A 14,266-nucleotide genomic window follows, 5' to 3' on the forward strand; every position below is an offset into this window, starting at 1 on the left:
CCTTCTCTGTCTTTCTTTTTTAATCGTTTTCTTCTCCTGTCTATGGTTGCTACTTCTGACTTCAAGGACATGTAGTATTTTCGTATTTCCTGTAGTTTTTCTTGCAAGAAGGAGATCCTTTCAGTGCTGCTCATATTGTCTAGCTCATCTTAAAAGTGGGAATAAAAGAAAAAATAGCTTAATCAAGGTGATTTTAAACAAATTAATGCAATTCTTTAATTGTAGTATACAAGATGCAGCACAGAAGATTGCATACTTCGATAACTACACCATGAGAGGCCTATACCTAATTTAGAATCCCCAAATTTGCACGTTTTTCTTTCAGAACAAGTTTTGTCGTAAATTCCCTCTAAATAAATCACTTAAAGAATTCTTACTGAGCTGAAAACTCCATTTGTATACTCTTGGCGAAGCATTCTGATGGTGGTGTTTCTCTCTGTGTTTATCCTTCTCCCCATCTTTGATGTGAGGTGAAATCACTCTTGCAGGTGATCGAGAAATCTTCTGTGGTTTGGATGCGTTTATGTGTTTTACAGGAGTACATTTACTGGAACTGTCCAGGACAGGAAGGTCTTCACTGTCACTGCTTTGTCCTGCAGTAAGAGAAATGTATTTGGACTTCCTAAAAACAACCTTGACATTTTTGAAGTTGTAGATATAGTCAGAATAAACGAGTACAAAAAAACCTGCTCCTCCTTGCTTAGAAGATCCCAAAATGCACACACGGAAAAACCTATCAGATTCAGTGTAACCTTATCAGGCACAGCATGCATCAAACCCTCCAGTGTACTGACTGTTAATGTAGAAGTCAAGGGCTGACTCGGCCTTTAGTTAAAAAGACATAGTCAAATTTTTTTAAAGAAGTAATAAAGAAGCTTATTTTAATAAGAAAAGATAGCTTTTCAGCGCTCTAATAAAGTCACATATTTTGGGGTTCTAATGTAAAGCACACACTAGAACACCCTTTCTTAAAGGGATTAATATAGGTAGCGTGTGATTGTGTATATTCACCAAATTGCTTTACCACCTCTAAAGGAACAGTTCTGAAACATGACTAAAAGCATAAAAGCTTTAACATGTAACAGAAAATTTTAAGCTGATATATGCAAGGATTTTAGATTCCCACAAGAACTGCAAAGTTTTACACAGGCGCGTTAAATATGTCTGAATACTGTATGTCAGATAAGAATATTTAAGTTTGATATTTAAAAAATTATAACAATGCTGCCACAGGGCCTAAATATATTAACACATTCAATACAATGATCACCAAAAATGAGCTATAGAAACACAAAAATCCAGATTTCTATAGGGAGTTAAAAAATAGTCACATACTTGAGATAAACACATACAAGATACCTTTGCTGAAATGTTATTCTTTAGCATCAAACATTTCTTCCATACTTCATAAATGCACTTTTTCCCATGAGAAACACCTATCGTAAGACTTTAAAGGAGATGTTTCTATTCACAAGATGTTTCTATGCACTCCCAGATTCATAACCAACCCAATATATGAAAATTAATAACGGTAAATATTTAGTAACTGCTAGTATGTACATTTGTTATAAGTTTTTCCTAACAAAGTAATTAAAAACAGCCAAGAGATTTCCCAGTAACGCAGCTGGTAAGTTCTCTCCAGTTAACAACCAGTAATCATGATGAATAATAATGAAAACCCCTGACCAGGAAGTCCCATCTAACAGAAATAACAGGTAACAGTGAGAGCAGTGGGCCCTTACACACAGTTACAGGACAGCATAACCTTCCCCCTCCGCCCCTCCAGGAACGTACCTGTTCCATTCTTTTCATTTTTGGCTGCAGCACTTGTTCGCTTTGGAGTACGCTTTTGTTTTTTTGCCAGTGTTCCACTATTGCTATCACTGGGTCTTTTTTGACCTAAAGAAGGAGGGGGGTGGGGGGAAAAAAGACACCTCAAATATTTTTGCTACTAACAAGCTATTTTTATAAGCAGTTTAAAAATCAGAAGACAAAAGAAACAAGCCATTTTTAGCAAAGTAACACCAAACTTAAGATGACTTCAGAAATCATGAGAGTAGAGAATGACCTTTCACAGGAGATACTCACCTTTCTCTCCCACCTCTCTCTCTTGCACGGCTATACTACAATTGCTCGATGTAGTACTGGCTTCAAATCCGTTAGCAGACTCGCTTTCACAGAGACCTTCTTGCGACTCTTCAGCCACGCTGTCGACTTCAATGGTCATGTCGCTTTCACTCTTGATACTGCGCGACTCATCCTGGCTAAGGGCAAGAGGTGAGGCCACTGAAAAGCTCGACTGGACAGCAGGGGGTAAGGCAGATGGATTTGAAGTTGAAGCATTAGGGTCTGGCTTTTCTGATATTGTTTCTTCACTACTGCTCTTCTCCTTTTCGTCCAAGTCATCCAAGTCTACTTCATGGCAAAGCAACGTTTCAGGACCAATCTGAGGCATTGCATCATCCTCATCTTTTAAGGGAACGTTCTCATTTTCTTCAGATGGGTGTTCAAAGTTCTCATTCCTCAGCTCTTGCCCGTGCTGAACCGACTCTGCCACCAGGGATGGCATCTCCTCGTTTTCAGTTCTGAGGGCCTCTTCAGCGTTCAGCCCTCTACATTCCTCCGCTCCAGTACATTCATTGGTCCTCTCTTCAGATACAATATTTGGCACTTCCATCTCACTTTCTCGTCGATTTCTCTTCTCAGGCGATGCCTGTTCCAAAGTTTTCCTTTTCAAAAGCTTCTTATCTTTTGTAGAAGGTTCTGTTTCACTTTCAGTAGTGCTGGAAATTTCTTTACAGTCCAAGGAAGACACGTCTAATCTTTCAGGTTCTGTAAGAGATTCATTTGCTACCTCTTCTTGGCTCCCCGGTGAAATCTTTGCATTCTCTAAAGAGGGATCTTTTGTCTTGCTCCTTCTCCCTTTTCCTTTAGGTGATTTTTCAGCCTCCCTTTTGATTTCTTCTATTTGTTCTGTTTTATTTCCAAAAATCTGAACAATTTGTTCACCTTCTTCAACTTCCAGTTTCAGTGTTTCTAGTGGCTGTACTTGAGTCCTATCATTTTCTTTCAATGCATGAGGAATCTTTGGGTTTTCTTCATCTAGCTTCTCATCGTGTAGTTTTTCACTTTTTTCCAGTTCTGAAGTTTCTGGAGAAAATTCTTCATTCAAATTCTTTTCAGATGACTCATCTGCTTCACTGTCAGATGAGCCAGAGTCTGCAAAAAATTTTAAAAAAGAAGGAAACAGCACACTAAATCATTAATTACAACACAATTTCTTTTTTCAACCACACGGAAACGATTTTTTTAGTAATCTATGATATTAACATCAGTTTACAATGCACAATTTCAAACTTGAAAAATCCTGCATTATTCAACACACTTATTACAGTTCTTATTTTTACTCAAGATTTCTATGAAACTACAATAGCAGTAGTACTATCAGAGTTCAAGGAGCATCTGGACAACGCTTTTAGTCATATGATTTTATGGAGCATTTATGTAGCCCTGCGAGGAAGCAGGGAGCGGGACTTGATGATCCTTGTAAGTCCCTTTCAACTTGAGATATTCTATGATTCCACTACTACTATTTGCCAAGCCAATATAAACAAATTAATTTATAGTAGCAGAAATAGTTTTACAGATTCCCCTGATCTGGTGTCTGACATTACAAAAAAGACATCTCTCCTCCATGCACCCCCAAACAGTGGAAAAAAAACCCCAAACCAACCAAAAACAAACCCCCAAACCCTTCCACACCACAATTTGGACATTTCATTGCTAAACTCTTGTACAAATCACACACCATATACAGAGCAAGTGTTACTATGTTTACCAGAAGATTACTCGGGGACCTGTACTAAAAGAGACTGTGATTTCACTTCAGTTCTTGTTCACGGAGGCTTAGAAATACCAAAAATATTGCTGCCATTTGTATACAATTAACAGCTCTGCTGGATGATGTAGTACTGAGGTTGAGGACTTAACTACCACAATAAAGACTCTCATTATACCACTAGATTTGGTCTGTTCAAGATTAGGACTGAAAGGCTCTGCCTAAAGAATATGGACTGACTTGCACAGTCATTTCCATGCCATAGCTCTTCCGTGAGCAAACTGTGCTCCTCAGCAGTGACAGCTCAACTATTTCCTCAATAAAATTCACAGGGAGGAAAAGAAAATTTTAAAAAAAGATAAAAAATAATAAACAAACCTCTTTTCAAAAAGATACCTGAAAAAACCTCAAAAGCACACACAGGACTGAGATCACTCACCATTTGATCCTCTATCAGAATCAAACATTCCTGAGCTACGTCTCACCTGCCTGGGAAGTGTTGCTAAAATCAAAATTGAAAGTATTGATTTTTGTAGAGTAAAATCCGCGCCAAAAATTTGTATTGCTTGTTCACTGACTGGTTAAGTAGGACTTTAAAGCTGCCGACAGCACTGTGTTCGCTGGAGTTGTCGTATTAATGCACCGCATTACATCACTGTGTACATGCACTTCCATGCCAGAACACGAGTGCACCGGATGTACCTTCTGTTCCATTTGGTAATGGTGAGGAATCTGACAAGTTGTTCCGTGCACTTCTGGCTCCTGATTTACCTTCGCTATTCGGCGTTTTGGATAAACTGCAAGATGTGTTTGATGGAAGAGTAGATTTCAGAGGGGGTCGCCCACGCTTGGATTTTTGTTTCTCCTCATCCTTCTTCTCATCCTTTTCACTGTCTTCTTTATTCTGAGGGTAAAACAATGAATTTTTATTAATATGTTTCACCGCTGATCATCAAACCTCTTCTCTTTTTGCTCTATGCTTCTATTAAAAAACTAGACTGTGGACTGAATAACGTTGGGTTTTTTTTTGTTTTTTTGGTTTTTTTTTTTTAAATAAAGAACAGTGATAGTCATTAAGTATTGTACTACAAGAAACTTATTGAAATAACCATTACTTTCGTTTTTTTCTTCTGTTTTCTCTTTGGTCCTCCTTTGTCCACAGGCCAGATAATCCGATCAGCTTTTACCCATTCATCATATCTGAAAGTGAATAACAACATACACTTATCACTACATATAAAAAAGTCATTTGCAATATGAGGATTAAAAGACTGAGTTACAGAAAATACTTATTAAGGAAGAGGTAGGAAAGCAGAGCATATATTTCCAAACACATGCAGTATCTGGCATTAGAAAGATGAATTACGTATCTAGCACATGAAAAAATTTATGGGATGGGGGAGTGGAGGTGCAAACTTCCCTGTCTCTTGCTAGCAAAGCACTGGAACTCAGGGGACTGAGCCAGCTATAAAGTCTGTCCATTATTTCACATCGTATACAAAAGGCAGTTTTCACCACACCGTGCCTCAACAGTAAAATATACTTTTCTTTTTAAAAAAGATAGTTTTCAAATTATAGCAACAAACCAGATGAGATTCTGAAAAGCTCAAATATACTACTAGTGGTCCTCAAAATCTCCTGAGTTATTAATAAAGGGACACATGTAAGTATTTGGGGGATTACCACCCCCCTCCCCTCCCCCCCCTATAAACTTTATGTTGCCACATAAAGAAATTTGCTTAGTTTACTTAGAAATGTGTGGATTTGGAAGATCTCAAGTTCTATACCAGAAGTGTTCTATTTTTAAAAATGATCAATTTTCTGCTATTTTTGTCTACATAATCACAATGCTCTTAACAACAACAAAAAAAGCCATTTCTACAGCAGTACTGAATATAAAGCGTGGCTGCCAAGAGAAGCATTTGATGAATTTTTTTGTGTAGTTCTTTGTTGCTTAGCCCTCTCCTACCCTCTCTACATGTAACAACCATTTGTTATAATCACAGTTAACATTCAATACAAGAATAAATTTTGTTGCCAAGATTTCAGTGCTTGATACACACTTAATGGTAGATGTCTTCATCATTACCAATGACTCCCTTAAATAAAAAAAAGTCTGATAGTGCTAACACTAGGTGACACGATAAATTACAGCAATGCTCCTGTGAGGAGCTTTAAGCCAGATGGAAACTTGGAAACATACAAGTATATTCTGAGGTTTCAATGCAGTAGTGCCATACCATGAACAAAATTACTAACACCGAAAGGTGTAATAGAGTCAGAACCTGTTATCATGCTGGTAATTCTATTTGGAGCCAAGTCACTGATCAGGGTTTTTTTTTTTCTTAAAAACAAAAATTCTTTTGCAAATAATCCTTTTAACAAACAAAGAAGTGACAGGCAATTTGTTATCCTCACCTTACATTCCAACCATAGTAATGCACTAAATATAAAACTTCTCCATCATCAATTTCTGTGCTTTTAATACTGGCTTCATAAATTTTTTGAGTCTTTCCACGTCCATATTTTACTTTCACTTTGGTTCCAGTCAGGCAGGGTTCTGCATCCTCCTCATCCTCTTCACCTTCTGATTCTCCTTTGTTCTCAATTTCCTCCCTACAGTAAAGTGTATTTAAAAAGTCCACTAATTAGTGACAATCAGTGTTTTAACATTTAAACTAGCATAGCCAAGCTACTACAAAAGAAAAAGGCTGCAAGAATAATTTTTTTCATTTTCTGCATCCTGCACTACCTCTGAAACTAGCCTGGACACTGCTTTTTAAATCAAGAAGAGAACTTGGAGAGAATAGGGGTAAGTGCCAAAAATATCCAGAAAAATTATAATTTAAACAAAATTTATTGGGTGTACAACTACCTCAAAGCTTAAAGCTTATTTTTTTAAATGAGTATTTTGATAATACAAAAAGAGGGGTAAGTTAACCCAGTGTTTGGCTCCTAAATAAGACAGAAAGAACTAACTTCAGTTTTTAAAGTAGACTTGATTTTGACACAGTGTTTAAAAAAAATAATTCTACAGTTTGCTTAATAGGCTACCCTTCACTAACAGTCCACAGAAGTTTGAATTGCCTCTCATGGATACAAACACTATTCCATTGAAAAAAAAAAGTTGATTGAAACAGCGTTTAACCAAGATTAAAAGTGGCTACACAGCTCTTATTAGCTGTATCTACCTCCTGTTATAGCTATGTCTAATATTTAAACATTCTGCTTAAACGTATTTTCAAGAATTACAATCTTACCTATTTTTACTTATACTTCTCTCCTTATTTTAGGGTGAGTTTAGCATAATGCAAAAGTTAAACTACAAAAGAGTCACCAAGAAAGAAAATACTAAAATACTAAAAAAGACTATGGGTTTTGCTTTTACTGAAATATATTTGCTAGCCTTCAGTGGAAGATGAACTATCTTGCTGTGGCAAAAAATTAAAAGAAAGAGGACAAGCACCATCTGCACCTCTTAAAGAAAACTCCGTGATGCCTTGGTTATCTGACATACCTCCGTGACCTGCTGCACACCCACACTGTACCTTCATTTGAGGCATTTCTGCATGCTATGGTGTACTGCAACATTATTTTCTTCTGGACTGCAGTGACACCTTCTTTAAAACTGGGTGTTTTTTCCACTCCTCAAAGCTCTTTAGAAGAAAATAATGCAATACCCCTGTCAGGCTCTATTCAGTAGCAACTCATGTCCACATTACTTAGCCACATGGACAAGAAAAACAAGGTATGAAAGCCAGCTTAAGCAGGTGAGACACTGCCCTTGACCACCAGCCAAAAGCTAGCCAAGAAGAGGTCAATTCAGGTAATAAATTAGTCATCTGGTCACAACTTGCTTGTAACCAGGACTATACATCCAATTCAACTTGTCAAAGCTTAGTCTCTGGATGCTATTTCCCCTTTGCCTTTCCATGTCTCTCCATCCCCTCCTCTGGTTGAAACCTCCAGGTTTCATTCAAACTCCCTCTTTCCTTCTCCTTCGCTTTATTAGCTGATCCTCTTCCTGCCTGCCTACAACACATCGAGGAACAATAAAACAAGCAAGCTGTAAGTTCACCAGCCATCACTAAACACTTCACAAAAGCACAGGAGAAGAGGGGCTCTTTTTTCCATTTATATTTCAACTGCCCAGAACAGTCTGCCCAAACAGCTGCTCACCATTTATACAGCACTTGGCATACTTACAGCCTGGTCTACTTGGTGTCTGTACGTACCAGTGTGATAAAACACCAACACAAACTTGGCAAGACCTTCAAGAAAATGGAAGTGAAAAATGCTGTCTGGCATCTACCAGGAAAAGATGCTCCCATAAAGTACAACAGGCTCTACAAGCCTGAAATAAAATTTTCCCTCTCCTGTCTGGCTGAGTGAATTAGGTCCCAGATTTCCACATTTTAGCTGGTAAGATCTCTGCTGTGTATACTCCTGCTTGGATTATGGCTCAATCATGACACAGACACACTCATCAGAAGGTGATACAAGTTAATCTTTACCTCTCCCTCTGCCTCTCTTCCTCTTCGTCTGACTCTTTATCAGAATCCTCCTGTTTTTTAATTTTTTTCTCTTTTTGCTTTGGTGTACTTTTTTTCCCTAGTGGAGTTTCATTTTCTTTCTTTTCTGCATGCTCAGGTGTTTCCTCTATATCTTTGTTTTCTTTGTTACTGTCTTTTAATTTATCTTGTGTTTTATCCTCTTCACTATCTTTTTTAGCAGGGGTTGCATCACGGGCAAGTCTTCTTCGTCCCTAGAACAGAAATAAGATCAGTTTAACAACTCCTTTCTCTGTATAGCCTCTCCAAATCTCAGCTGAAAGTGAACCAGAGAAATGGGTCTTCCTTTGATTCTTAAAGCTGGAGCAGTCCCCTTGATATTCCCGCTTCTTGCTGGAAAGCTCCAGATTCCTGTGGAAGCCTGTGGAAGTTCTCACCCCCGACCAAGACTGTCCTGGGGAGTTTCACTGATGATGCACAGGTCTCATTAGGTCTCAAGTCATCCCTGAGTTGAAACATGTCTGACATCAGATACAGCCTGACCAAATCCCATGGATGGTTTAGAATACAAAGAAACAATCAAAACTGATTCTATTCACAGGTAGAACATAATTAACAGTTAACATCAACTCTGCACTCACAGAACCCTGTCCTACGCTTGTACAAGTACACCAATTCAAACGTACAATCACTCCACAAGGGAAAACTCATTATGTGAACTGTTCACTATACAAAGGGGTTTTGTTAAGTACTACACAGAAATCAGTTCAAACCACTTACCCTTGGGGATCTTAGTTCTATTTCTTCTTTTTCACTTTCACTGCTGGAATAATTCTCTTCTGCTTCTTTTTTAACTTCTGTTGGGGGCATTTTTTGTTCCTCTTTTACACTTTCCTCCATTGGTTCCACGTGTTTCTGTGTATCTTCTACCACTTTTGGTTCATTGTGATGGATGGTCCTAAACTGAATGTTTGCAGAACGGCAGTACTCTTCAAAACCATAAAGATACCTGTAGATAAAAATAAAGTTTCAGTTACATTTCATGTTTTATTTACTAGTTATTGAAGTGCATAAAACCTATTTTCCTGCTCACAGAAAAGCAAGAGCAGCAGTAACTTCAGCAAAAAACCCCAAACCAAACCCAAATAAACAAAAAATAAAAAGCCAGAGAAGTTTTTGAAATGAAACAATTATGCACACAAGCCAAACACTGAGAAATACACACAGGCGCTTCCCACAAATTTAACTTCATCCCCGCCCGATTAAGAATTCATGACAGTAAAGCCTAAGAACATGTACACTGTTTTCCAAATGCACGACGACAGCTAAAATCAGCCTAGTAATAGAATACGGGCATACAACAAGTTACCACATGGTAACAAATTGCCATGCATCAGCTTGTTCTCTGGTAACTGCCTGTGTGCACACTCTAATCCAGTTATAGGTGAGAGAAATATAAACTAGCTTATTCGTGAAAAAAATAAATATGCAAGTTACCACATACTATCATGTGTCCATACAACATAATTATTTCCACTGTAACAGCAACCTAGTACATATTTACCAATTACTCTTTTTATGATACTCTTCTCTGTAAAATACAGACCTTAAATATGTGCCCAGTTCAAATCCCACTGAAGATAGTCTGAATATTTTCATCTTCATCAACATTAACATGAGTTGAGTCATTAGTCATCCCTATTTCCTTAGGTTCCCAAATTTCCTTAGGTTCGAGTCAAGAGAACCTCATTCTTCCCTTTTACTCAAAAAGCCCAATTGTTTCTTGTCAAACTTCCAGGAGAATAAATAATAAAAATAATCTTTATTTAGAAAATGAGCTTGAAAAATGTCATTCCTAAAAGGTTTCCATTTCAAAAGTTAATACACAACTGAAAACCAGCATCAGAATAAAAAGATTTAAGCATTTTTTAATTGCAGCAGGGATTTTACTACTCAATATCGTCACATCCACCATAGCAATGTACATAGTTATGCCCTAAAGCCATTATTCTATTGATTCCACAAAGATGATATTTAAATACACAATCTGAAACAAGTCTATCTTTATTAATGTTTTTCAGGAAGTTAAAAAAACTGGTATAAAATTCTCCTCACTGCATGCAGCATCTACAGACTTCAATCAGCATGCAACTGTAGATAGAATCTGTTCCTCTTAATCACCAGAAATTGCAAAGCGGAATTTGCCAAAGCTTTTTTTATAAATTTCATTGTTGTACTCTGAAATGGCATCATCACATGCTGAAAATGAATGCTTCTTGATAAGAAAATGAGTGGAATTCTAATGTATTAGAGCAACAGGAACTTATGTAGCCCTGAGCATTCCCTCTTTTCCTCCACTGTTTCAATCCTTGGCACTGGAAAACGCTCAGAACTGCTCATTAACTGAAGAATGTCAACTACTGTTTCACTAAACTATCAAAAATTGCTTGAATATTGTACATGCTACTAAAAAAAAAAAAAAAAGGAAAAATATTTTCACCATTATACAATATAAGAACTTACTTTCTATAAGCAGTTTTTACATTGTAGGAAGCAGCAGAGTTCAAAATAGGAATGCCAAGGTCCATATAAATTTGCTTCCATACAGCACCACTCTCAATCTTTAGGGAAAAAAAAAGAAAAAAAGGAAGTTTTCAGGTTTTATAAACCAAGAACATTAAGAAGTGATATCTAAACACAGCCACAAGTCACAGCCTTTAAGACTGAACAGACATATTTAGTTCAGGAAACATCCAACACTTACATTGTCACACCCACCCTGCTGATATACCAGTCTAAAAAGTTTGAAGAGATTAAGGTCCTTGTAGCCCAGAACAGGTGGTTTGTTGATAGGAGTACCTAAATAAAACAAAACCAGAAATAAGAAGCTATCACAAAGAACAGCAAACTGCTTCTTCCGTTCCTTTAGCACACATCTGATTACTAATACCTTTCCGCGTTTTAAAATCTGTATTTCATAGTTCAAAGATATGTCACAAGTCAGTAGTTTCCAACCACCAATTAAGGCTTCACCCTCTTTTGAATGCATCACTTATTTCTGGGTGGTTTATTAGCATACTGGCACCAGCTGCTTGATAACTCTGATTTCTCGACCTCCTTTTCAGATTTGTGCAATAACCCTCATCCAATTGGCTGCATCCCCCTGTTTGTCTCTTGAGTGGAGGCGGGGGGTGGGGGGGGACAGCCAGAATTGCAGCGAGCTCTGCAGAACACCTGACGGATGCTGGAATAGAGCAATGTGTGAAGAGATTAACTCAAAACTCTGTGGTCTGAAAGAAATGGGGTAGCACAGAAGTGTTGGATTAGAAAAATATACACATGCAAATTGTCAGAATGTGAAAAAGCACAAAGCCCTACCAAGACAAGAAGATTTGGGACAGTTCTGGGAAAAAGAAAGAACTCAAATCGGATGAGTGGCAACGATATAAAAAACAATAATTAATTGCAAAAGGGGAAACCAAAAGTGACTTGGGGCAAGTGGCTGCGTACGTAGACAGTATTCCTCCCAGCAAGGAAGAATATCAAACTTCTTCCCTGCTGCTTCTCATCTTCCTTTATCTTCATTCAATTATATTTGGAATCATTAAAATAATTTTATAGGACTTTGGGAATAGTGTCATGATTACATGAATCAAAACATTCACACTGAGAACAGAATGTAGAACAAATCTGGTGGGAACAGAAATTTTGTTATAAGGACAGAGGAAAAAAAAAAAAGGTAGACAGGCAGGGGGAAGATGTGGTCCTGAAAAAGTCCTGTACGTTGCTCAATTGACGTATTAGCTTAAAGAATAGTTTCTGGACTGAGTCTTCAACTTCAGTGCACAAATGCTTTCTTCTCTTGCCTCTACAAGCTCCTGACATGATCCCTACTTGGTTTGTAGTCTAAGACTGCTTAAGGAAGGGAGTGAGGAAGGAGGAAAACAGAAAAAGGGGAACAATCAGGCTATTAGACAATAAAGAAAATTGTGGATTAGTTCAGCAGCATGGTTTTTTATTTTCCTCCCCCAACATAGCCTCTTATTCCCCCAAGGCAGGTTATTCTTCAGAAACACTGGTTACACACAGGAGGCCTCAAAATTGTATTGGATGAACTCCAGTATATATTGCTATAGTACACGATCAATTTCTAAACCTGTGATAAGCACTGGCAATATTGAACAGACTTGGAACTGTTCTTTTACGATTCTGTGGTCTAGAACACACCTCGTTAAAAGGGATGCAGAGCCTTTAACTTGATTTCCCACCCCCAGTTTTAAAACCCAAGAAGGAAAGAAAGGAGGAAATATTCGCACACTGCATGCACTTTACATTTTACTCTTAGCTCTAGTTATTTCAAATTCAAGTACATCAATATCTGCTGTACTATATGTTGCTACGGAAATGTCATTCAGGTAACTTTTATCAAGAAAGAGAAAAAAGTAAAAAAACAGTAGTTGCACTTGTAATCTACCTCCACTGATGTTATTGCAGGATTAATGCAGTATTTGAACTGAAATAGCAAGTTCATGACTAAAATGAATAAACGAATATATTCTAAAAGATAAAACTCTTTCCAGGCTTAAATATACCTAGGGAAGAAAAAAAGGGGGGGCGGGCATGTGTGGAGCCAAGGAACAGAAAAATCTTCCATTTAAATGTCAGTCTCATCACAACTGCAAATGTGAATGGCTTATGCAACAACAGTTCCCCCAACTCAGCAGGTATATCCTGCTCTCTATACATAGCACGGGCACTTCCAATATACATCTTATGTCAGGACTTTAACTATTCCAATTTATTACAGGCTCACCTAATTCTGTAAAGAAAGGAATTTAAAATATGCTATTTTCTTGTTCTAGCTACAGCACAAAGTAGAATCTTTTATGTTGTCTCTTCAGGTGAGTATCACTGCTACATCTGCGCATGATTAAGACAGTTCTGCAAGGAGACTTGAAGATGGCACATCTCCCATTCTCTGCTGGTTGGATTTCACCATCCATGAATAGACTCCTCAGGTTCCAGCCTGAGATTAACAGCAGCAGAGTTCCCAGCCACCGCTGTCACAACAAGAAATCAACCAAGAGCTTATTTAACAGGGATTGTTAACATAAAAAAGGTTTTGTGAAAGCAGAATAAAAACAAAACACCTCAGGGAGGATTTGAGTTTCCTTTGTGTGCTGTGCTTCAAAGTACTGGAAGCAGACATACCACATGTGAAAATGGGTAAAAGTGTTTTTCCTTGCACCAGACTAGCTGTTATTTTTTTTCACTGACATGAGAATATGGTCGTAATAACATCCACTACATTTAAAAGCAACTTTTAAAAGCCATTTAAATAAGTGGAGTAGAGATTAAATAAAAAATTAAAAATAAATAAATAAAAATCAGTGTTACCTCTGTCTTCCATAAACTTGTAAAGCTGTTGGAGGAAGTTGTCCCTCTCTTCAGGATCAAGCTCTTCCTCAGGCTGTGAAAACAAATGCAGTCATAATGAAAACAGAAAATATGCAAAGTAACGATTTATTTGTACAAAAGCCTAACAGCAAGAATTACACCCAAACCACTTCCCATTTGGCCCTGCACCCATACAATGGTGAAATATGCAGAAAACAAAATTCATCAAGGAGACTGAAGTGCGTACCACAGGAGGAGGAAAAAAAAATGCAGGTCAGGGAAAGCCACAATCCATGACAGAAAGAATGTAAGTGAGACTCTCAAAATGAAAACACTAATATACTTAATGTTCTAATACAGAGAAGGTCTGTTATTTACAAGACTGAAGCAGTTCACAGGAACTCTAGGTTTGTTGGTTTGGGTTTTTTGATTGTTTGGGGCTTTCACCTTCCTTACCCCAACTATAGCTAAGGTTGCAGAACAATTCTTCCTCCTACCGTTCCTGTTTTTGATGCTCCAG

The 14,266-nt window shown here is 37.6% G+C and overlaps 1 protein-coding gene across 4 annotated transcripts in view; it reads right to left on the bottom strand.

Annotated features, from left to right (window-relative positions):
• Positions 1 to 14,266, bottom strand: part of ARID4A (AT-rich interaction domain 4A) — a 49,192-nt gene that overhangs the window by 2,290 nt on the left and 32,636 nt on the right. Inside the window, exons 12-23 of one of the 4 annotated variants that reach the window (XM_074821015.1) lie at positions 13,747 to 13,819; positions 11,114 to 11,208; positions 10,873 to 10,970; positions 9,130 to 9,358; positions 8,353 to 8,603; positions 6,257 to 6,454; positions 4,954 to 5,038; positions 4,610 to 4,742; positions 2,089 to 3,219; positions 1,795 to 1,899; positions 378 to 593; positions 2 to 148 (exon numbers count right to left, since the gene is read on the bottom strand). In XM_074821015.1, coding sequence (XP_074677116.1) covers positions 2 to 148; positions 378 to 593; positions 1,795 to 1,899; positions 2,089 to 3,219; positions 4,610 to 4,742; positions 4,954 to 5,038; positions 6,257 to 6,454; positions 8,353 to 8,603; positions 9,130 to 9,358; positions 10,873 to 10,970; positions 11,114 to 11,208; positions 13,747 to 13,819 — 2,761 coding nt within the window. The other 3 variants (XM_074821014.1, XM_074821016.1, XM_074821017.1) reach the window with 3 other exon arrangements.

Source organism: Strix aluco, chromosome 4 (assembly GCF_031877795.1).
Source record: "Strix aluco isolate bStrAlu1 chromosome 4, bStrAlu1.hap1, whole genome shotgun sequence".
Lineage (NCBI taxonomy): Eukaryota > Metazoa > Chordata > Aves > Strigiformes > Strigidae > Strix > Strix aluco.